The sequence below is a fragment of the Megascapheus bottae genome, chromosome 31 (assembly GCF_031878675.1).
Source record: "Megascapheus bottae isolate mThoBot1 chromosome 31, mThoBot2.hap1, whole genome shotgun sequence".
Lineage (NCBI taxonomy): Eukaryota > Metazoa > Chordata > Mammalia > Rodentia > Geomyidae > Megascapheus > Megascapheus bottae.
The window spans coordinates 2,719,802-2,744,080 of NC_143539.1; the positions used below are offsets into that span (position 1 = coordinate 2,719,802).

The 24,279-nt window shown below is 53.7% G+C and overlaps 1 protein-coding gene across 1 annotated transcript; it reads right to left on the minus strand.

The window, feature by feature from the left end:
• Nucleotides 1–1,243: 1,243 nt before the first annotated feature.
• On the minus strand, nt 1,244–23,125 carry Trpm4 (transient receptor potential cation channel subfamily M member 4). The gene is made up of 25 exons (XM_090322483.1): nt 23,021–23,125; nt 22,646–22,713; nt 18,013–18,187; nt 16,983–17,163; nt 16,717–16,880; nt 16,187–16,370; nt 15,292–15,353; nt 14,973–15,164; nt 14,715–14,814; nt 14,254–14,366; nt 13,457–13,801; nt 13,080–13,214; nt 11,886–12,015; nt 11,649–11,794; nt 10,623–10,735; nt 10,005–10,082; nt 9,110–9,523; nt 7,312–7,444; nt 6,607–6,781; nt 6,331–6,517; nt 2,414–2,607; nt 2,076–2,208; nt 1,722–1,794; nt 1,526–1,631; nt 1,244–1,407 (listed from the first exon to the last, which is right to left on the minus strand). Exons 1-25 carry the CDS (start codon nt 23,042–23,044, stop codon nt 1,358–1,360), a joined length of 3,675 nt encoding a protein of 1,224 aa, XP_090178609.1. The 5' UTR covers nt 23,045–23,125; the 3' UTR covers nt 1,244–1,357.
• Nucleotides 23,126–24,279: the final 1,154 nt, after the last annotated feature.

A 24,279-nucleotide genomic window follows, 5' to 3' on the forward strand; every position in this document is an offset into this window, starting at 1 on the left:
CGACTCCGCCCAGATGTCCATTCAGGTACTTTGGGGCTTATGTGACTTCATGGAAGCCACTTAATTCACCCATGCCTCAGTTTCCTTTGATGGTTATCTGGAGGATTCGCCAATTTAGCACCTGTGAAACAATCAGCTCCAGACACACAGCAAGGACTCTCTGCCTACATTCAGGAGCTCAGCTACAGCTCATTCCTGGGTCCTTCGCGTTGGTGAACGCTGAGTCGGCGTTTTCTAGGCAAGCCCGTTGTCACGCTTACTTGGCGAGGTTTCAAAACGACTCACCACCCAAAGAAGCAGAGTTGGAATTCCTCCAATCTGGAGGAAAGACGTTTTGGTTTTTTGATTTGGGGATGTGTTGGTTGTTGGTGGCTTCCTTGCTATTTAACTAATAATTGCTGCTAGTTCAGCCTTTTCATTACCAGTTTAGTTTGTTGACAGTTATTTTGTTAAATTGCATATATAATGATGCATGACGCAACCCTGTGCCTGCGTGGCCTGCAATTTTCCACTAATTAGCCTTGTTAAAGACACATAGGCATTTATCTACTCAAATTCGTATCATCTGCTCGCTTATTGCCAAAGCAGATGTACCCAACACCCACCCTTCCCCTCTCCAGGAAATAATTCACTTAGAAGCACCCAGTTATTTTCCCACAAGAAAGCAGAAGCTAGGGGACATTCTTGTCTCTTGAACCCAGAGTCACCAAAGCAGCGCAGACAAGAGCAGGTCTGAGTTAGGCAGGGACAGTGGGACCCTCTGATACCTTTGATACAGCAAGAAATCCACCAAGGACCCTCAAACCCACCAGCCTAGTTCCAGCCCCCATCCACAAGATCTAGAGACCCACCGGGCTCTAGGAATCAAGCATTCCGATGCTACTCAACTCAAATGGCTTTATTTCCCCAGTGTGGGGAATCTGTGACGCCCAGGGCCCTCCAGCCTCCCTCTGCCATGGCAGGGACAGCTGTGCAGGCTCCAGAGCTGCGGCCCCTCATCCCCCACCCCTCACAGTGGGCCAAGTTCTGGGAGGAGCGGAGCTGGTTCTGGCTCCTGTGGATGAAACACTTCCAGCAGAAGCCCAGGTGTGGCCGCCAGCACAGACCCAGATAGCGAGCAAGGCCTCCGCCTGTGCCGCTGGGGGACATCAGGAACCCAGCGAAGGGCGAGCGGCCTGGGAAGGGGAGTCCTTGAAGTCTGCCAGCAGCGCTCAGTCTGGGGAGATAACCGAGAACAAGCAGGTGGTCCCAGGAAGGGAGAGAAAAGGGAGACACAGAAAAGGCAGCACAAGAGGGGAGGGTGGGACTCAAGGGGAGGGGGGCAGCACCTGCCTCTAGCAAGTGGGAGGCCCTGAGTTCAAACCCCAGTGCTAAAGACGAACAAACAAGCAGCAAAGTGCAGACTCCCTAAAGAAGACCAAGAGAGTGACCCCGGGGCTCCTTCCTGGCAGGGAGGAGAGCCACCGCAACCCCGCAGGAGCCGAGAAAGGAAGGTGAGAGGGGAAAGGGCAGCTTCGACACTGACCTCTGGGTCCAGGTGGAGAGGGGGGTGGCGGCCCCCCTGGAGGAATCAGAGCAGAGCGGCTCAGGGCCTCAGCCACCCAATTCAGGACCCGAGTACAGTGTTGGACCTGGGGAGCGGGAGGGAGGTCAAGGCACAAGAGGAGGAGCCCGCTGGCGCCATGCCCGTTACCGCCTCCGGCCGGGCGGCACACCCTTACCTCCTGCTCCAGCCCTTTCAGACGCTGCTCATACTCTCGGATCTGGCCCAGCTGTTTCAGCGCCGTGTCCACCCTACCAAGAGAAGACTCAGGAAGTGGCTTGCTGGCCCCGCCCCCGACATGATGCCCCGCCCACGTCAGAGGCCCAGCCCATGTCAGAGGCCCCGCCCATGTCACACCTTCTGACTCGCCCCCCGCCCACACCAGAGGCCCCGCCCATGCCCCGCCTCCTGCCTCACCACCCTGCCCACGTCATAGGCCCCGCCCATGTCAGAGGCCCCCCACGCCCCGCCTTCTGCCTCGCCGCCCCGCCCACGTCAGAGGCCCCGCCCACGTCAGAGGCCCCGCCCTCACTTCTGGGACGTGCGTTTCAATCGCTCAGAGTCACTGTCTCGTTTGTCTCTGGCCTGGGCCAGCAGGAAATTCTCCTTGTGCACCGCTTCCCACGTCAGCAGCCTGCGCTCCGCTTCCTTAGACAAGCAGACACCTGCCGGGCACCATCAGAGGACCGTCAAGAGGTCCTGGATGCCCCTTCCCATGCCTAATGGCGCCCCAAACCCTAGGCCCTGCCCATCCCCTAGCCTCCATCCACTGGCTCTTCCTTCCATCATCTTTCCTTCTACCTCCGCCCCACCGGCCTTTCCAGGCTCTCCCTCCTCCCCAAGCCCCGCCCTTGTAAGTCAAGGTCTCACGGAAATGCTCGATGACTGGGGAGGCCGGCGGGGCCCGACGACGCCTGCGCAATCTCCTGAAGAGGAGGCGCGTGTGGGAGATGATGATGAAGGGTGGAGCCAGAGCAGGCCGAGAATGAAATTCCCGGATAAGGCTATAACGCTGGGCCTTCCAGTAGAGGTCGCTATTTCCTTGGACTTTGCCAAAAGTGTAACTACAGAGGCCAAAGGTCAAGGGTCACTGGAGGTCAAGGCCCAGGAAAGCAATCAAGGTTACACGTCGTGTAATATTTATTCGAAGCTCAAGGCAGTAGGCAGACATCTGGATCAATAAAGTCAAGGATTATTACAGGGTGAGAGAAAAAGTCAAGTTACAAGAGTCAAGCGTTGGGGGGGGGAAACAAAGAGTCAAAGGTCAGATATGGCAGGTCAGGCTCGAGATGTGTGTGGTGGATTGGGAGAAGCTGGAAGCAGCATTGGAATTGTGCTCAAGAGTCGGGCTGGACAAAAATAACTAAAATCAGAACAGAGGTGGGCACCAGTGGTCAATCCTGTAACCCTAACTGTTCAGCAGGTCAGTATCTGAGGACTGAGGTTTAAAGCCAGCCTGGGCAGAAAAGTTTAGGTGACTCCAATTAACTATTAATCTCCAATTAACCAGAAAAAAAAGCCAGAAGTGGAGTTGTGGCTCAAGTGGTAGATCAACTAACTGCCTGCTAAGTGAAAGCACAGGCCTTGAGTTCAAGCTCCATTACCAGCACACACACACACACCAGGAATGAAAATACAAACATTGCTGTCCGCCTTAGAAATCACAGAATATCAACAACTGTATACCAACAAATTCAGTAACTTAGAAAAAAACAAAGACCAGGGGCCTTCACTGGTGAATCCTAAACTTTTAATGAGAATTTGAAGGCAAAAGAAGATGGCTTTAACCCTAGCTATTCAAGAAGCTGAGATCTGAGGACTGAGGTTCAGCCTGGGCACTGAAGACCGTGAGACTTTTATTCCAATTAATCTCTAGAATAGAGGAGATGGGGCGGTGTCTCTGAACTGAAGAGCTCAGAGACAGTACCCAGGCTCAAAGTTCAAGCCCCATGACCCCCCCACACACAAAAAAAGGTGGCTTAACCAGTTCTATGAGACCACTATTATTATGATACCAAAACCAGACAGACATCATAAGAGGTCAAACATTGGTGGCTCACCCCTGTGGTCCTAGCTACTCAGGAGGCTGAGACCTGAGGATGCCCTTTCCAAGCTGGCCTGGCCAAGAAAGTCCATGAGACTCAATTAACCACCAGAAAAATCAAAGTGGAGCTGTTGCTGAATGGGTAGAGCACTAGCCTTGAGCAAAAAAGTGCAGTGACAGCACCTAAGCCCTGATTTCAAGCCCTCGTGCTGACAAAACAAAAGAACAACAATATCACAAGGACTGTACAGACCAGTATTTGTTATGGATGCACAGGTAAATGTCCTCAAAAATACAAGCACAGCAAATCCAGCAGTGTATTAAAGGGATTGTTCATTATTACCAAATGGGAATTCATCCCAGGAAAGCAAGGATGGTTCAATCTATAAAGTCTAGCCAATGCAATGCAAAACACCTAGAACACAGGAGGGGAATGTTCATCTCATCTGACACAGAAAAGGAATTGGAGAAAATTTAGAGGGAACATGATAAACAGACACTTCTGAAAACCCACAGCTAATATCAACCTAAAGAAAGCTTTTTTTTTTTTTTTTTTGCCAGTCCTGGGCTTGAGCTCAGGGCCTGAGCACTGTCCTTGGACTTTCTCAAGGCTAGAGCTCTACCACTTGAGCCTCAGCACCACTTCCGGCTTTTTTCTATATATGTGGTACCGAGGAATCGAACCCGGGTCTTCATGCATGCTAGGCAAGCACTTTAACCACTAGGCCAAACTCCCGGCCCAGCTTTTTTTTTTTTTTTTTTTCCCAAGTCCTGGGCTTGGGCTCAGGGCCTGAGCACTATCCTTGGACTTACTCAAGGCTTAGCACTCTACCACTTGAGCCTCAGCACCACTTCCAGCTTTTTTTTTCTATGTATGTGGTGCCGAGGAATCGAACCCGGGTCTTCGTGCATGCTAGGCAAGCACTCTACCACTAGGCCAAACTCCTAGCCCAAGAAAGCTTTTTTTTTTTTTTCCCCCATATCAGAAACAAGAAAAGTATGTCTGTTCAATGGTGTACTGGAAGCTGTGGGTGAAACCATTAAACAGAAAATGAAATAAAAAGGCATCTAAGCTGAAAAAGAATAAATAAAAATTATCTCTATTAAGCAGAGAGTCATGGCCAGGCATAAAGATTCAAGCTTGTAATACTACCTACATGGCAGTCAGAGATCAAGGGATCGTGGTTTAAGGCATAAAAGTCTGTGAAAATTGCCAGGCACTGGTGCCTCATACCCATAATCCTAGCTACTCAAGAAATAGAGATCTGAGGATAGTGATTCAAAGCCAGCCCAGGCAGACGAATTCCAGAGACTTTCATCTCTAGTTAACCAGGCCAAAAAAAAAAAAAAGAAATAGAGTTGTGACTAAAGTGGTAGGGGGTAGGGCACCAGCCAAGTGAGAGCTCGTGGCTATGAGTTCAAGCCCCAGTACAAAAGAGAGAAAGGAAGCAAGGAAGGGAGGGAGGAAGGGAGAAGGAAAAAGAGAGACAGAGACAGAGAAGAAAGAAAGAAAGGAGAAAGGATGGAAGAAAAAGGAAGGAAGGCAGGCTTAACACCAAGTAATGAAGGACATGCACATCAAAACCACAATGAAACACCACTATAAAACCAGGATGACTATAATTTTTTAAAAAAGAAAATTACAAGTGTTAAGAAGGATGTGGAGAAACTTGAAACCTCACATGCTGCAGGCAGGAATGTAGAATTAGGGTGATCATTTTACAACTGCTATGGAAAACAATTTGGAATTTCTTCCAAGAGCTAAATATAGAATTACACTGTGACCCAGCCATTCCACCTCCAGATATACACAAGGAAGAGACCAAGTGTGGCAGCATTCACCTGTAATCCCAGCACTCACAAGGCTGATGCAGGAGATTGGCAAGTTTGAGGCTATCCTGAGCTATATTGGTGAGAGTCTGTCTCAGAAACAAAGTAAGACAAAAACCAAAAGAATCTGTAGAGACAGATAATAGATTCAAGGCTACTCAGGGAGAAGGAGTTAATGTGTCATTTCCTGTTTGGATGATGAAAACACAGTCGTGGACCATTGTGAATATAGTTAAGGTTCCTGAATTGTATGTTTGCCAGTGTTAAGAATGGCCAGCTTGGGGCCTGGGAGTTTGGCCTAGTGGTAGAGTGCTTGCCTAGCATATATGAAGACCTGGGTTCGATTCCTTGGTATCACATATATAGAAAAAGCCAGAAGTGGTACTGTAGCTCAAGTAGTAGAGCACTAGCCTTGAGAAAGCCCAAGGACAGCACGCAGGCCCTGAGTTCAAGCCGTAAGACTGGCAAAGAAAGAAAGAGAGAAAGAGAGAGAGAAAGAAAGAAAAAGAAAGAAAGGCTAGTTTTGTATTGCATATATTTTACCAGCACCCCCCAAAAAGTTCTCCAGGCATTGTGGGTTCAAGGCTTGTAATCCTGATTAGCTCCTCAGGATTTAGGTTCAAAGCCAGGCTGGACAGACAAATTCAGTCTTATCTTCCATTAACCAGCAAAAAGCTGGACAGTGGAGGTGTGGGTCAGGTGGTGGAGCACCAGCCTCGAGGGAAAGCCATAAGGGAGGGCAGTGTGAGGCCCTGGGTTTAAGTCCCAGGACCTGCACAAAGGGAAAAAAAACAAAGAGCATGGTACTCAGCTCCAAGAGAGCCTCAGAACACAAAGGTCCAGAGCAGGAGCAGACCTGGCTGGGGTCAAGGGTCAGGGGGTGGGGTCAGCTGGGGCGGGGGTGAGCGCTCACCTGAACATGGCGATGAGCAAGTTGAGCAGCAGGATGTTGGCCACGAGCAGGAAGATGATGAGCAGCAGCACCACCAGCCAGTTGGCGTACATGGACACGCAGGAGCCCGCGTGCACGCCCGGCGGGTGCGCCCAGGCCCCCTGCTCCTCCGAGGCGCAGTCGCTCCAGGAGTGGTTCATGAGCGCCACTGTGGGGGAGAGAGAGAGATCCAGGGGGAAGGATGAAGAGAGGGAAACGGGGACCGAGCGGGCAGGTCGGGGCCCATCCCCTTCCTACCGTCCATGTCCTCCTGGGGGATCTGCCCGAAGATCTGCAGGTAGGGCCGGTAGAAGACCCGGCGCAGGATACTCGGGAGATCCTGGTCCCGGGGTCTCAAGAGCCCCTCTGTGGCCACCCCGTAGGCAACCAGCCACACTCCGAGGAAGAAGAGGAAGAAGAACACGTCCTTCATCTGGGGGTGCGGGAAGATGAGGCGGAGTCTGGCCACGCCCTCCCGACTCCTGGCCACGCCCTCTCGTCTTTGGCCACGCCTTCCCTTGGCCGCGCCCTCCCTAGAACCGCACCTTTATCTGATCACACCCTTCCGCGTCTGGCCACGCCCTCACTTGGCCCCGCCTTTCCCATCTAGCCACGCCCTTGTCTGGCCCCGCCTTTCACGAGTGGCCACGCCTTCTCGTTCTCTGGCTCCGCCTTTCCCATCTGGCCACGCCCTTGCTTGGCCCCACCTTTCCCATCTGGCCACGCCCTCGCCTGGCCCCGCCTTTCACAAGCGGCCACGCCTTCTCATTCTCTGGCTCCGCCTTCCCCATCTGGCCACGCCCTCGCTTGGCCCCGCCCTTAGTGACTGGCCTCACCTTCTCCACCTTGGCCTCACCCCGCAACACCACATCTTTTCTCCCAGTCCCCGCTTTCCCTCCCCGGCCCCCCCTCCTCTGCCCCACCCACTCCCCCACCCCCCTCCGCCCCGGGCGCACTCCTCACCATCTTGCTCACGATGACGATCTTGGGTCCCAGCTGCTTGTTGATGGTGAAGATGTGCACCAGCCGCAGCGCAAACACCATGAAGTCCAGGCAGAGCACAGTGCGGCCCAGATTGTACAGGCCTGGGATCAGCCTGCTGGGGGGCCGTCGGGGGTCACAGGATGCCAAGGGAAAACAAGCACCCCGACACCCTACTAAGAAGGGCCCAGAGGCACATTAGCAAAAAGCTAGACAAACAACGGTAAGCTCTAAGTTGGAAACCCTTTCCCAGGGCTGGGGTCAAGGCTAGAGCACTGGCCTAGCATGCCCAAGGCCCTGGGTTCCATTCCCCCACACCTCAAATAAACAGAGATTTTTTTTTTGCCAGTCCTGGGGCTTGAACTCAGGGCCTGAGCACTGTCCCTGGGCTTTCCTCAAGGCTGGTGCTCTATCTACCACTTGAGCCACAGCACCACTCCTGGCTTTTTTCTATGTATCTGGTACCGAGAAAGCAAACCCAGGTCTCTGTGCATAATAGGCAAGCACTCTACCATTAGGCCAAACTCCTGGCCCTAAATAGAGATTTTAAAAAGAGAAAATAACCAGTACAGTGGAGGAATGGAGGTGATGGGTGCTTCTGTTTCACCCTTGTAATTCTAGTCAGTTGGATCATGGTTCAAGGCCAGTGTGAGCAGAAAAGCTTGCAAGCCCCTTTCTCAATCTGTTTACACTCAGTCTAGCACATGCCTGCCATCCTAGCTACCACAGAGAATCCTAAACCAGGTGGCTCACACGCAGGCCTGTGCCTGGGAAAGGAAGCCAGACACGATTAAAAATAAAAATAGAAATAAAAAGCCAGGCATGGTGGCTCACACCTGTACTACTCAGGAGGCTGAGATATGAGGATCAAGGTTCAAAGCCAGCCCAGGCACAAAAGACCATGGGACTCTTATATCCAATTAATCACTAGAAAATGGGAAGTGGGGCTGTGGCTCCAGAGGTAGGTCGGTAGCCTTGAGCTGAAGAGCTCAAGGACAGTGTCCTGCCCAGAGTTGAAGCCCCATGACCCCCCCCAAAAAAAAAGGACTGGAGGGGTGGCTCAGCATAGAGAGCCTGCTCAGGGTCTTGAGTTCAAACCCAGGGGGAAAAAAACCCCCAAAAACCTAAAGCATGACTCGTGCATTCCATTCTGGAGGTCCCTGAACAGTCTCCCAAGCTGTTTGTTTTTATTTTGGTTTATATTTTAATTTTTTTTTTTTTTGCTTATCACCAAGGACATGCTGGACTTGATTAAATGTCCAAAATGCCTGTGCTGTTCTTGCAAAACATATGCCTGGCCCTTCATCCTTCCACCTCAAAGGACACTTTCTATTAACTCCAGCACAGGTTAAACAGAAACATTCATCTTCTGCACAACTCCTGTCTCCTGGCTTTGAATAAATTATTCAGGCCAGGTTACTCTGTATTGCCTGAACCCACCAGACAGGAAGCCTGTCTTCAGCACTGAAGGATGTCACAGGCAAGTGGCCAGGATTTTGCTTTGCTTTTTTTGTGTTTTCTGAGATGGAGGCTCAAAAGCAGTAGAGCAATCCTGGGACAGGAAACAAAAGGCTGGAGGAGGGGGGAAGAGGGGACTAAAAAAAAGGATGATAGGCCAGCCCTGCAGAGAGAGATGACCCAGGGCCCCAAGATTGGGTTCTGGGCCAGCAAGAGGGCGGCTGTGCAGGTGTGAAGTTTCAGTGGGCTGTGCCACGGATGGCAGAGAATCCAGCACCATGGCCCTGGGCGGGCCAGGGGATGCCAGGGTCCCCACACTTGCCTGAAGCCCACACCCAGCAGGAAGCAGCTGAGTGCTAGCAGGTCACATTGGTTCCAGGCATCAGAAAGGTAGAGATGCAGGCGCTGGCGCAGGGGGGCGTGGCCAGGCCTGGGTCCCCCGCTGGCCAGGCTGCCCCAGCCTCCCCCCAGGCCCTGGCGCAGCTCCTCACAGAGCAGCGTGAAGACCCAGAAGTAGAGCAGCAGCTCCAGCATCCCTGGTGTCCCCGGCTGGAAGTCGATGAGGAGGACGCGTGCAAACAGCAGCAGGAACAGCAGGTAGCTGACCACGTTGCCCAGGAAGACTGTCACTGGCGCCCCCCAGAAGTAGGACCAGCGACACAGACACCCACGTCGGGGACAGCAGCCTGGCTGCTGGGGCCTCCTGTGGGGTCCCTTCTGAGCGGGGTCCGGGGGCCTGGGGAGAGGAGGGAAAGGAAGAGGCCACAGCTGGACCTTTTGCACACTTGAGCCACAGCTCCACTTCCAGTTTTTCGATAATGAATTGGAGATGAGTCTCACAGACTTTCTTGAAGCCCTATCTTCTTCTTCCTCTTCTTTTCCTCTCCCTCCTCCTCTTCCTCCTCCTCCTCCTTCTCCTCTTCCTTCTTTTGCCAGTCCTGCCTGGGGTTTGAACTCAAGTCCTTGAGCTTTTTCCTCAAGGCTAGCACTCTACCATTTGAGCCACAGCACCACTTCCGGCTTGTCTATGTATGTGGTACCGAGGAATCGAACCTGGGTCTTCGGGCATGCTAGGCAGGCACTCTACCACTAGGCCAAAATCCCGGCCTGAAGCCCTATCTTTTTAAGGAGTCCTTGCTCCTTATCCCTGAGAGAACTCGTCACTGCAAGCAGTCTCTATCTCACCCCCACCACACACACTGCCCGGCCTTACTCACCCACTAGGCCCTTCCCCATTGACACCGATATCCATGTCAAAGTCAGGGTCCTTCTGCAGGAGCTCCTCTTCTGATTTCCTGGCATGAAGGGAATCACAAAGTGAGAGAGTTCTCCAGAAAGATTCCAGTGTCACCAAGGAGACAGAAAGGTGGTCCCCTAAATTCACCCCAAAGAGATCCTCTTCCCCAAAGCCAAAGCCTGAAAAGCAGAGGAAATTGTCCATGGCGACATGGCAGAAAACTTTCCCAAGTTCTCTTCCCAAAACTTTCCCTCCAGGGGCTGGAAGAGACACGCTGAGCAGACCCAGTAAAAAAGGTGTACAGAGCTAGGCTGTGGCTGATGCCCGTAATCCTAGCTACAGGAGGCTGAGATCTGAGGATTGTTGTTCAAAGCCGGTCCAGGAAGGAAAATCCATGAGGCTCTTATCTCCAATGAACTACCAGAAAACTAGAAGTGGCACCGTGGCTCAAAGTGGTAGAGCACTAGCCTTGAACTGAAGACCTCAGGGACAATGCCCAGGCGCTGCATTCAAGCCCCATAACCAACAACAAAAATAGATATGTACAGGAGGGATAGCCCCCACTCCACTCCTCCTCTCCCAGCCTCAGACAACTGACCTGAAGGTGATGAGGTTGGTGTAAATGAATGGGGGACAAAAGAAGGTGAGAACCAGGGCCCAGATGGGCGTGGTGCTGTCCATCTCCCCCCACCACTTCTGTGTCAGCAGAGACTGTGGAAAGATCACAGGATCATGAGCCTAAATCTCCCCACAACCCTCCCCAAACCCCTCCACCAACAGCTACACAGCTGGAGAGCACAGACCAAGTTCTCAACGGAAGAATCACAAATTGGAAAGGAGCTGGGGACAGTGGCCAAAGAGAACTTGCCCCAAATTGGCTAGCTGCACACACATTATGACAGGTATCGAGTCAAGCATTCAACACACATCCGCTCACTTAAGCCTGGGCACATCCCTGAGAGAATGAATGCTTTATTTTTCACATACAAGGCAGAATATAAGGAAATGACCCAAAGAAACGGAACCCATCCACAGTAAGGATGGAACGTATGTGCTTTACCATTCTTCCACGACTGGAGCTCTAGGAAATAATTTGAAATACCAGCCAAATGTCCAAATAGATATGGACTGGCCTTTCAGTTGGGGTAAACAAGACTTCCTGTTGAGTGGGCAGAACTTCCTGAATTGAGGATGAAAGATTCTGGGTGCCTTTCAAATTTTACTTAAGCATGCTGGATGTCCAGTTATAGAATTCAGAAGAGAGTATAAACAGGGGTTCCTTTAGGAAGGGTGGATCCTAAACCAAAGTTTATCTGTGTCCAAAACACAAAGTAATTGATTGTCCAGTGAGGTAATTTTTAATTGTTTGAGAAGCTTAACAAAGGACTTCTTTAATAAAAAATGGAAATAACTTCCTGTGGCTATGGCAGAACTTCCTTTAGAGGAATGGGATTACCAATGGAGGGGAGGGACTTCCTGTATGAGCGGTGGGACTTCCTTCCTGTATCAGGAATGGAACTCTTTTTGGTTGGGGTTTCACTGTGGGAAGGCTGGCCTTCTGTGACAGGAGTGGGGCTCAGGTGGGAAGAGCTAAGCTAGCCTTTATTTATGATCCCATGCTCACCTGCACTCCATCCTGGGCAAAGAAGGCACGGGCATCAGCCTGCAGCGCCAGCTGGAGGCAGGTGGCATCGCCCCAGAGGGGGCAGCGCCGGAGGAGCAGGCGGGCTGCCCGTCTCTCACTGTTGTGATAGCACTCACTAAAGAGGTCTGGGGAGAGGGGGTGTGATAAGATTCAGAGATCCACAGGTTCTGCCCACCGCAGCACCCGTCTCTCCCCTGGGCACCCTGGCCCACACACCAACGCTCATGCCCTCAAACTTGGTTGCCAAGTCTTTCCTCCGTGCTGCCTCCTCAGCCTCGGGTTCCAGGCGGGCCATCACTCGGAGCAGCAAACAGGCCCCAAGAGCCGAAGCCACAGAGCTGGAGCCCTGGAGAGATAAGAGAATGGGGGAATGGAAGGGTTAGAGTTGGAGGTGAGGTTTGGGGAAAGGGGGCACTGAAAGGCTGAAGAAATGACTGAAGAAAGTGACTGAGTCAGAGGTCACAAAATAACGGGTCATCTCAGGCAAAGGATTAAGTAATAATTCACCTATACAAATACTGTCAAACCGCCCTGATGGCTCAGGCTGGTCAATCCCGGCTACTCAGAAGACCGAGATCTGAGGATCAAGGTTTAAAGGCAGCTTGGGCAGGAAAGTCCGTGAGACTCTTATCTCCAATTCATCACTACTGAAAAGCCAGAAGCAGAGCTATGGCTTAGCTAGTAGAGCACCAAGCCCTGAGTAAAAAAGCTCAGATAGTCCCCAAGTCTGAGTTCAAGCCAGTAACAACACACACACGCAACGAAAAAGGCAAGTATACATGATGCCACTTATTTGAGGTCCTGACAAGACTCACTCGTGGAGATAGAGCATAAAAGGCTGGCAGCTAGGAGTTAGTTGCAAAGAGTGGGAACTTACTTTCAGGGCAGAGATGTAGTTTGGGAATGTGAAAAGTTCTGAAAACAGATAGCAGTGATGGATATACAATAATGAAAATGCTGCTCAACTGTAGACATTAGAAAGTTAGACTGGGCCGGGAGTGTGACCTAGTGGTCGAGTGCTTGCTTAGCAGGCACGAAGCCCTGGGCTGGAGTGCTGGGTACCACGTACACAGAGAAAGCCAGAAGTGGTGCTGTGGCTCAAGTGGCAAAAAGTGTCCAAGGAGAATGCCCAGGTCCTGAGTTCAAGCTCCAGGACTAGCAAGAAAAAAGTTAGACTGGAGGCATGGCTCAAGCATATAACACCTGCCTAGCAAACATGAAGCCCTGAAGTCAAACCTTCCCCCAAAAAAGGGAAAAAATTATGAGAAACATTATATAACGGAGGAGGAGAAAAAAGATTAAAGGTCGGGCGAGGTCAGAGGTCAGGGCTTCCTTCACAGACTTTGGTGTCCCACGGACCTAAGGACCAGAGGCAGGGGAGGTAGGACCGAGATGGGGGTGAGCGCTCACCTTCTCCCAGAAGTACATGGCCATCTGGGCTCTGTTCAGCAGGAGGGCCCAAAGGAACAGGTCATTCCACGGGGCCTGCATGAAGTCCACATCCCGAGAGGGGTGTGAGGTGGCCCAGTCTGAGAGCAAATATGCCTGTGGCCAAGAAGGGCATGGTAAGGACTGACCGCAGAGCCACAGGTGTCCTCCTCGGCCCCGCCCCTTGGCCTGACCACACCCACCAGCAACCACGCCCATCCCGTGGCCACGCCCATCCCGTGGCCACGCCCCGCACCCTGGCCCCATCCCTGCATCTGTAGCTCCGCCCCGCTGTGACCACGCCCCCTCTCCTAGGACACGCCCCAGCTCTCCGTACCTTTAGCCTTGCCCGTACTTACACTCTCCCTGCGGCCCTGGCCTGTGTGGGGATCCTGGGAGTCCCTGGCGGGGTATCTCGGTGCACATGTCTCCCCGAGAAGTGTCTTCAGCACTTGTCCCACGTTAGGAAGCAGAGGCCCCTCTGCCCCATCTTTTATCGGTGGGACTTTGGTACCCACACCGTGGGACGCCTGCTCCAGAAGATTGTGGATGAGTGAGTTGGGGGGCGCGGCGCTGTACAGCTGGGCCAGGCGCAGCGGGGTCAGGAAGTGGCTCAGGCTGAGGCCGTGGGAAATGAGCAAACGAACAAACTCAGGCCGGTCGTTCAGCAGGGCGTCCATGAGAGAGGCCTCCAAGTGGAAAGACTGCGGGGGTGCATGGAATGGTGGGGAGAAAATGAGGGGAGAGGCACAAGGCCAGTTGAGCCCAGAGGTTAACAGCAAGAGATAACAGGATGGTACTGTGAAAGAGAGAAGGAAGGAGGGAGGGAGAGAGGGAAAGCGGCAGAGATAGGATGGATGGATGCATGGATGGATGGATGGATGGAGACATGGGTGGGTGATGGAGGGAGGGAAGGAGGAAGGGATGAGTGCAGGAAGAGATGGAGGCAGGGACAAAAGGATGGGTTGACGAAAGGAAGGGTAGTGAGAGGGAATAAATTGGGGACATAGGAAAATCCTGAGATGGACGCGTGCCCACAGGGAGGCTGGAGAAGTAGGACAGCATGTGAGAGAGGTGTAAGTATCCCAGAAATTGGGAAGAGTGGAGAGTGCACCCCTCTGCCAGGATCCTTAGTTCCCAGGACCTGACCCCTCACCCGCCACTGGATGTCCCCCCGGAAGAGTTCGCTCTGGGCAATATCCACGCGGTTCCAAGCCACAGCCAAGCGCAGCTCATCCAGGTAAGCTGAGGCCTCAGAGCTCCTGCAAGCTGGAGAGGAGGGAGGGAGTGAAGCAAGAGGTCAGAAAAGCAGGGTTGGGGCAGGAAGCATAGCCTAGTGGTAGAGTGCTCACTTAGCATGCACGAAGTCCTGAGTTTGATTCCTCAGTATCACATACTCAGAAAAAGCTAGAAGTGGTGTTGTGGCTCAAGTGGCAGAGCACTAACCTTGAGCAAAAAATGTTCAAGGACAGTGCCCAGGCCCTGAGATCAAGCCCTAGGACGAGAGAGAGAGAGAAAGAGGGGGGGGGGGCAGAATAACAGACCAGACCCAGGCTAGATGAAGCCAGTCATCCGAGATTGAGCAAGGAGAGAAAGAGAATGAACTTGGGGTCTTACCTTTCACAAGGGCCCTTAACACAATGGTCTCGAACTCCTCAGCACCATCCTCAGATGAGTAGACCGTCAGCAACTCCTTCCGGGTCATGATCCGTTCCACCTGCAGAGCTTGGACATGTACATGCGCAGCCCAGCTCCTCCAGGGCCCTCCCTACAGGCATGCAGGAGGCCCCTGCCCTCCTGGTCCCCCAGAACCAGGCGTTCCAGGCCCAGGCACCTCCCATCTCAGGATCCACACATGGCTTTCCAGTGTTATACCTGAGCCTGCAGGACCTCAGGGTCCCCTTTGGGGAAGAAACGCCTAATCCGATCCCGGGCTTCTCCTCTCCTGGCTCCCCCACTTCCAGGGGCCAGAGTGTCTTCTAGGACTTCAGCCAAGCAGTCTGCAGCACCCCCAGAGCCTGCCACCAAAAGGCAGGGGAGCTGAGCCTGGGTGGCATCCTCTATTCGCTACAGGACAGAAGAGAGAACAGGTGAGGGAAGACAGGATAGTCACTCCCCTAGAACCCAGAACCCAGAAGATGTGGTTCCTCTGCTCCCCTCCTGCCCGTAGACACAGGCCTTCGGGTCCTTGTACCTTCAGCATCTTCTCATCACCATCGATTAGGAGGAGGAGGACCGGGATGTCAATTCCAGTCCCTGGGAGAAGAGAGTTAGAGAAATCAGTTATCTCTCATCAACCTTAGTGAGGATCTATATCTCCCAGGAGTCCCTGGGGCACAGGGTCACCGCTTCCTGACCCGGTATCTGAGCTTCTTAGGAATGATCATTTCCTTAAAGGTTTTGGCCTGAGGCCAGATGTTGAAGACAGAAATACTTGGCTTCCCCAGGGAAGAAAGACCTTGGGACTCGCCTCTACTCCTGAGTTTAATGGCTCAAGTGGTTCTTGCAGGAGTCAATCTTATAATTCATTAACCACTCAGCAGCTAGAGTAAGTGAAAGTTCAAGAAGAAACTGAAGGAAATGCAAATAGAAAGAACTTTGCAAACACAATGAAGTTATTTACCTAATTCCAATAACAAACTCAAAATGGCTGTGAAACTAGACCACACCCGTCTCTCTGGAGCTTTGAGCTAATGCAATAAGGCAAGAAAAATAAATAGTTGGAATTAGAATGGTGGATTTTTGTTTTTGTTTTTACTCTTTGTGCTGGTCCTAGGACTTGAACTCAGAGCCTGGCTGGTGTTCCTGAGCTTTTTTGCTCATGGCTGATGTGCTACCATTTGACTCATAGCTCCACTTCTGACTTTTTGGAGGCTCATTGGAGATCAGAGTCTCATAGACTTTCCAACTTGGGCTGTCTTCGAACCTCAATCCTTAGATCTCAGCCTGCTGAGTGGCTGGGATTGCAGGTCTAGTCACCAGTGCTCAACCAGCGTTAAAAAAAAAATGAATATGACAGGAAACACTGCTGGGACATGAGGAAGGCCCCCTAATTTTGAGCAGGCTGGGGAAGGGCACACCCTACTCACCTCCCAGGCCTGTCTTCTGCTGTGCCACGTAGGACTCGAAGCGCAGGCGGAAGCGGTTCTCGCCACCCATCCGGCCATGGGTGCCATCGTCCACCAAGAAGAAGGCTGCATAGTTGTAGTCCAGTGGGAACTCGAGTCCATCCTCGGGGTCACCGTGCCATCGGTACCGGGCTGGGAATGAGCCCTGGGGCACACATTGGGACCAGGAGTCATTGCAGAGGGGCGACACCAGACGCTGGTCCCTTTACCCAGGGGCCCGGCCCAGCCTCCTCCCTCACATCCAGGGGTCCAGATCCCAGCCTCCTCCCTCACATCCAGAGGCCCAGATCCCAGCCTCCTCCCTCACATCCAGGGGTCCAGATCCCAGCCTCCTCCCTCAGATCCAGAGGCCCAGATCCCAGCCTCCTCCCTCACATCCAGGGGTCCAGATCCCAGCCTCCTCCCTCAGACACAGGGGGCCAGGCCACAGCCTCCTTCCTGGGGTTGCCAGGTTGCCAGTGTCCCCTCCTTGCCTGGGACTCGGGTCTCACCTTGGGGTTGACGAGCATGTCTCTGTTCCTGACCACGCCCCACGGGGCCACACCCATGGCCACCACCTTGCTGCCCCCGGTGCTGGCCGTCTGGTGGTCGCGCACAGCCACACCTACATGCCGGCCGATGCCCGTGTGCAGCCCCCCAGTGACTATCCAGGCCCCTAGGTAGAGAGAGGGGGGAGGTAGAGGCAGAAGGAGGGAGGGGGAGGGCGCGGGGGGTGGCAGGCCCGGGGCCCAGCGGGCCAGTCCCCCCGCCCGGTCACCTGTGCTCTGGGCAGCCCGCACCAGCCCGCGCCGCAGCAACTCTTGCAGCCAGGTCTGGAGGATGGGGCCCCCCGACCCCCCCAGCACTGACACCACCAGGTTCGGGGCACGAAAGCCCCACGTGCGCGTGACCAGACTATAGACCGTGGCTGGATCGGTGCGGTCAGAGAGCCGGAGGAACTGTGGACACACGAGAGGGGACGCGGGGAGGGCTTGGGGGCGGGACACGGAAGGGGACAGAGACCCAGAGACACGAGTACAGAGAAGGGGCTGTGGACCCACGGCGGAGACAGAGACCCAGAGACGACGGCCCAGGCGGGCGAATGGTGGACAGGCCCCCCGACCCCCCGCGACCCAGGCCTCTTCCCCTGCGGCCCAGGCCCCCAGTGACCCAGGCCCCTTCCCCCGCGGCCCGGGCCCCTTCCCCCGCGGCCCAGGCCTCTTCCCCCGCGGCCCAGGCCCCGTCCCCGCGGCCCAGGTCCCCTGAAGCCCAGGTCCCGTCCCCAGCAGTCCAGGTGCCCCGCGGCCCAGGTCCCCTGCGGCCCAGGCCCCCAGTGACCCAGGCCCCTTCCCCCGCGGCCCAGGTGCCCCGCGGCCCAGGTCCTCCGCGGCCCAGGCCCGCCCCCCCCCCAACAACCCAGGCCCCTTCCCCGGCCCAGGCCTCTTCCCCCGCGGTCCAGGCCCCGTCCCCGCGGCCCAGGTCCCCTGAAGCCCAGGTCCCGTCCCCAGCAGCCCAGGTGCCCCGCGGCCCAGGTCCTCCGCGGCCCAGGCCCGCCCCCCCCCCCAGCAACCCAGGCGCCTTCCCCCGCGGCCCAGGTGTCCCGCGGCCCAGGTCCTCCGAGGCCCAGGCCCCTTCCCCCCGCGGCCCAGGTCCCCTGCGGCCCAGGCCCCCAATGACCCAGGCCCCTTCCCCCGCGGCCCAGGTCCTCCGCGGCCCAGCCCCCCCCCCTGCAGCCCAGGTCCCTCGCGGCCCAGGTCCCCCGCCGCCCAGGCCCCGTCCCCCGCGGGCCCTGGCGCCATGGCCCTCACATTGCTGGGCCTGCGGCCCGAGCCCGAGAAGTCCAGGTCTCCATAGGCGTCAGTGGGCTTCTCCGTGGTGTGCACGTCCCCGTCCCACGCGGTCACCACAGCGGCCCCGAAGGCGTCCTCCACGGCCACGGAGGGGTGGGCGCTCCGCGGACGGCCGCACTGGCACAGGCTCCCTCTGGGGAACGCGAGGGCGCAGCGTGAACCCCGGGTGTCCCTACCAGCCCCTCACATCCCGCCGAGTAATCGCCCTGCCCCTTTAGAAGTCACCTTAGCAAGTCCACGGGTGTGTGTGTGTGTGTGTGTGTGTGTGTGTGTGTGTCTGGGTCATAGGGTTCCCCGCCCCACTTGGGTGGCACAGATGCCAGAGACAGAAGAGCAAAGATGTTCAACATGGAAAAGAAAATCGAATCAGGGGGGGAAAAAAGAAAAGGAAAAAGTTGATTGCCAAAAATCCCCCCAGTGCGCATGCGCCCGCTCCGGGGGCGGGACTAGCCCAGGGGCGGGGCTAAGGGTGGGCGGGGCTAAGGCCACCGTGGGACTTTGGCCTGGTGGCTCAGCCTCTCTGAAGCTCAGTGTCCTCAAAGGAGCTTCAGCCCACTCCCTACAACCAGGAGGAGCAGGGGAAATAACACAGTGCTTCCTGACGTGAGACTTGCGCACTGGTATTGGTGGGAGCCAGGCTGCGTGAAGTTCACACAAAGCTTTAAATAACCTTGAAAAAACCACAGTGAGAAAGTCGTTCCTTTTTTCAGCATGGAGGGAGCTCAGCGGCCCGGCCCTGCATGGTTTCCAAGCTTAAACCTTTCCTTATTCTTTCTGGGCCTCAGGCCCAGGATACTGAACTGGCAGGGTTCAGTAAACACCTTGATTTGGTTTTCCTGGTATCTGATATCTTTGATTTGTTTCTTTTCTCTTGGAGACAAATAGGAGTGGCTTTGCACTGATGGTCGCCATAGACACACCCTCCCCCCAATTTTTTTCTCTCTAAATAAAGGCCCAAAATACTCCTTGTTGCTAACTGTGATTTGCACCTGAGTTGCTCAGGGTGAGGGAGGAGGAAGAAGCATTCCACTGAACTCCAAATCAGATTTCTGTGTTCTCACATTCCAGAGAGAATTCAGATAGCCTAGGCGGTCTGCATTTATGTAAACTGAGAGAGCTGATTCAAGGAGCAGTTTTTAAAAAATGGTAATCCAGCTGGCATGAAAATGGGGACCTATGATAAGACGGACCAGCTAAGTTGGGCACCAATGACCACTCCTGTACCCCAGCTATGCAGGAGGCTGAGATTGGACAGGGAAGTCCTCAGCCATCTCAATGGAGGGAAGCTAGATGTGGTAGCATGTGATTGTGATCCAGACAACTATTAGAAACCTAAAATAGGTGGGTGGCTGTCCAGGACCACACGCAGGGAAGGAAGGAAGACCCTACCTCAAAAATAATCAGTACATGGCCGGGTGTTCGGCCTAGTGGTAGAGTGCTGGCCTAGCATGTGCAAAGACCTGGATTCAATATTCCTCTGTACCACATATACAGAAGCTGAAATGGTGTTGTGGCTCAAGTGGTAGAGTTTGAGAAGTCCAACACTCAGGCCCTGAGTTCAGGACTGGCAAAAAAAAAAAAAAAAAAAAGTCAGTGCAAACCAAATACCAGGGACTCATGCCTGTAATCCTAACTACTCAGGAAGTTGAGCTCTGAGGAGCAAGGTTCAAAGCCAGCCCAAGTCAAAATAGTTTACAAGACTCTTGTCTCCAAGTAACCAGCAACAAAATCTGGACTGGAGGCATGGCTCAAGTGGTAGAGTGCCTGCCTACCAAGTGCAAGGCCCTGAATTCAAACCCTAAGACATCTAAGAAGAAAGAGAGAAAGAAAGAGAAAGAGAAAGAAAGAAGGAAACCGTTTCCACACACAGCATGTGCCTTTAGGTCTCAGTTTATGCATATTATCCTTTTACCCATCTTCACTGTATTGGAGCCCCTTTCCCCATCTAGCTACCTTCCATGCTCTCTTCCCACTGAACTTTCTGCATGGAATGTTCCAGAACCTGTGCTATCACATGCAGTTGCCCCTAGGCACACAGAGCCCATTATACTCACAGGATTCCTTATATTCTAGTGAATGAAAATGAAATCAAAGCAAATATTCAGCTCCCTGGTCGCCTGGCCACATCTCAAGTGTGGGCCTTGACTGCCATATTGGATTTAGAGATAAGACATTCCCACTAACAAAGAAAGTTCCAAGAAATGCTTGAGTTGATATCCCTTCTGTCCCTCCTCAGCCCTGTCCTCTCAGCCAGGGTGGCACTGGATGGCCTCTATTCAGGTTTTCAGGTGTCAGCTGACTTCAATATTAGGTTTGTAATCTTTGCCAGCCAGGTTTTACCTGTGTCTTGGCTCCATGCAGTCCCTGGCTGCCATGTCTCCTCTACCTTGTTGATGGCTTTTTCCTCCCCTTCTGCACTCCCCAAAGAAAGGAGCACCCCAAGCCCCCTTCATAGTTCTCAGATACCACACTGAAGAGACAGAGGAAGCAACAGCAGACTACTAAGAGGTAGGAAAGAAGTCAAGGGACAGGTGCAGCCGAACCCAAGCAGCAATTTGTGGGTTTGCTTTTGTGCTGGGGATCAAACCAAGGGTCCCACTCTCCCATGCTAGGATCACTCTAGACTGAAGAAGGGGTGAGCTTCCATGCAAAAAAGCGGGAGGAGGAGAAACTCATACCTAGCTACTCAAGAGACTTAATATCAAAGCTCAAAGCTAGCCTGGGAAGACAAATTGAAGCTGAAAGACTCTTATCACCAATCAACCAGCAAAAAGCTGGAAGTGAAGCTGGCACTCAAGTGATAAGTGTCAGAAAAAGCCAAACAAGGCCCTTCATTCAAGCCTTCAGTACTAGCACACACACACACACACACACACACACACACACACACACACACACACACAGAGGGAAAAAAAAAGTCCTGAGACCTTTTCACAGGCTGTCCTCAAATTTGAGACTCTTCTGGTTCTGCCTCGAAAGTAGCTGTAGCTAAGATTACAGGCGGGTACCAACCATCAAACACAGCCTTGCTTCCCCTACACGTCCCATCAGTACCGTGCTTGACAGCATTCAAAAGCACTGTAAATGTATGCATGCATGTATGTATGTATATAATAAAGGTATGCATATATGTATACAATAAGGGTATGCATGTATATATGTATATTGTTTATTTACATGATTTGCAAGGTGCAAATGCACCAATAGCTTCTTCAAAAAACAAAACAAGGGCCTGGAGTTTGGCCTAGTGGTAGAATGCTTGCCTAGCATGCATGAAGACCCAGGTTCGATTTCTCGATACTACATACATGGAAAAAAGACAGAAGTGGTGCTGAGGCTCAAGTGGTAGAGCTCTAGCCTTGAGAAAATCCAAGGACAGTGCTCTGGCCCTGAGTTCAAGCCCAGGACTGGCAAAAAAAAAAAAAAAAAAAGCATTAAATTTAGAAAACACACGGGGCCGGGAGTTTGGCCTAGTGGTTAAAGTGCTGGCCTAGCATGCATGAAGACCCGGGTTTGATTCCTCGGTACCACATATAGAAAAAAAGCCGGAAGTGGTGCTGAGGCTCAAGTGGTAGAGCTCTAGCCTTGAGAAAGTCCAAGGATAGTGCTCCAGCCCTGAGCTCAAGCCCAGGACTGGCAAAAAAAAAAAAAAAAAAAAAAAAAAAAAAAAAAAAAAAAAAATTTAGAAAACACACACCAAAAAAAGAAAAAAAAATGGAAGATGGCTGCTCTCCATGCCCCAAAGACTGTCTTCAGAATAATCAGAAAGCTAGAGCGGGTCCAGAGACTGGCCTTGGAAAGCAGGAGACTCCTGAAACACAGCAAACAACTTTGTAGCCCAGGACAGGCAGCACAGCGCTGACTTCCCGGGGTAACTGGGGTGACTGCAGAACTTTCCTAGGCTTATTAGGTAGGTGTTGCGTTCCTGCTCCTGAAATATCACAGCGGTAGCTAGTTTAGTTATCTCCAGGAGGGAGGGTGTGTATGTACTATGCCCAGGTGACAAAGGAGGCCTAGAGGGTGAAATACCTTGCCCAATGCCACAGAGAACACAGCCTCAAAAGAAATATCAAAGCCAACAGGACGGAAGAATTATGCTGAACACACCTCCGCCCTTAGGATGGCTGGGTAGGGAGGAAAGATGCTTGGTGACTGAATGAATGAACCAAACTACGAATAACCAGAAGACACAGACAAGAGACACGTGGAAGACACATAAGGAAGGAAACAGAACCTCACCCTCAGCAGGAAATGGGTGCTCACGCAGACCCCCAAGACCACCCACAGAGCACCAGCGAGGACCACCCTCAGAAGAGGGCGGGGCCTGCCGCCGTAGGCGGGGCCTGTGGACTCTGGGGTTGTTGGAGCGTGGCATCCCGCGGTGGGCGTGGTGTGTTTGGGGGCGGGGCTTGCATACGGCACTGCCCCCTGCAGCGGGGAGCCTATGGGGCGGGGCCCCCGCAGTGGGGTGTGGTGGGGCTTCTGCCGCAGTCGGGCCGGTGGGGCGGGGCTTGGGTGTGGGCGGGGCCTTCGGGGTGGGCGGGGCTAGCGGGAACTGCACCCAGGGATGGGTCCGGGGCGAACTCCTCACCCGGAATCTTCGAGGTCAACTATGAATGTCGTGCAGATCTTCTTTCTGAAAATCTTAGGGATCCAGCTCTGGGGACCGGAACAAGGAGGCGGTGGGGTGCGGGAGCCAATTCAGACCGATGGGACACGAGACAGCAGCCCCGCGCCCTTCCCCGGACCCCAGAGTCCGGGATCCCAGCACCCCCCTCCCCGGGCTGAGGAGTCTGCATCCCCAGGATTCTCCTCCCTCATCTCCGGGAGTCCGGGGTCCCCCACCCGCCTCCTCCATCTGACTCTGGTGCCTGAGTTTCCAGCGCCTCCTCTCAGTGTGCCAGATGGGGGACCCCAGCTCCCCCCTCCCTCTCACCCCGGGCGGGCGGGCGTGTGCGCGCTTTACCTGCTCCTTCTCCGCACCAACCATGCTGGCCGCGGCCCGGCAGCCCTCCGGCCTCTCCAGGTCCCCTCCCCACCCTTCCAGACTCCTGGCCAAACCGGATCCGCCACTTCCCAGCCCCGCCTGGGGCGGGAGTCCAGGACACACGTCAGCGGGAGGCGGGGGAAGGCCGGCCCGCCTGGATAAAGGGGCAGACAGACAGACAGACAGACCTGGGCCTGCGACCCCAGGGTTCCAAAGCTGAGGCTGTGGGGGCCAGACGCGGGGAGGAAGGGAGACTCAGACGACCAGGCTGAGAAGGAAACAGCGCGGGTACCAGATGTGAAGGAGACCCACTGACCCAAAGACAAGAGAAAAAGCAAAGCTGAAGTACAGAGACCTGGGGTTGGGGAGGAGGAGGGGGTATTATTAGCCAGAAAGAATGGCACAGAGACCCAAAGATCAAGCGAGAGAGACTAAGGGTGGAAGAGGTAGATTGAGGGAGAGGGGGCAGACAGTTTAAAAATGAAAGGAACAGAGTTGATGAAGCTTCACTGACAGAGGGGGAGACTGAGTCTCCAGTTGTGAGCAAGAAAGACAGAGTTCAGTATGAGAGGGGGTCAGAATCCCATAAACCAGTGGGGAGCTGGTGGGTGGTTCACACCTGTGGCTGAGTGGAGGCTCCTGGTTAGAAGCCAGTCAGGACAAGAAAGCCGGTGAGATTCTTACCTCCAGTTAATTCTCCAAGTAATCACCAAAAAGCTGGAAGTGGAGCCATGACTCAAGTGGTCCAGTGCCTTGAACATAAAAGCTGAAGAACAGGGCCCAGTCCCTGAGTTCAAGCCCCAGGACCAACACAACACATACCAATCCCATACATCCCTGGGAGCAGATGACAGAAATGGGGGATCCATAAAGGGAGACAGAATCCTGAAGAGCGAGGACAATTGTGACAGCTGAGGAATGGAAGGGGCTGGCACAGAGAAGGCAGGCCTCCAGCTCCCAGCCAGCTCTGTCTGAGGGAACAGCTGGGGCCTCAGTAACTTGAGCTCCGGGCCCTCCCCCCAGCTGTATTTATAGCCCTGGCCTGGCCATGTCCCCTACCCCCTAGATTTGAGGTTCAGGAACAGGAGGTCAAAATGGAGGAGACAGGATTCCTTCACTCCATTCCAGGGGCTCCATATTGCTCTCTAACCAAAGGAACTCATTCAGGCTAGAAGTACCCCATAATCAGACTCCTAATTCTTCCACTCTGACTCCCTGACACACTCCTCACCCCAAAC

Excerpts from the sequence above, each read along its gene's own strand:
- Trpm4 (XM_090322483.1), bottom strand. The coding sequence starts at position 23,044 with ATGGTTGGTGCGGAGAAGGAGCAG. Across the intron at positions 2,608-6,330 it reads TTGCTCATCGCCATGTTCAG|TTACACTTTTGGCAAAGTCC; the intron begins GTGAGCGCTCAC and ends TGGCCTCTGTAG. Across the intron at positions 1,408-1,525 it reads CTCTCCACCTGGACCCAGAG|GGAGTCTGCACTTTGCTGCT; the intron begins GTCAGTGTCGAA and ends GGTCTTCTTTAG.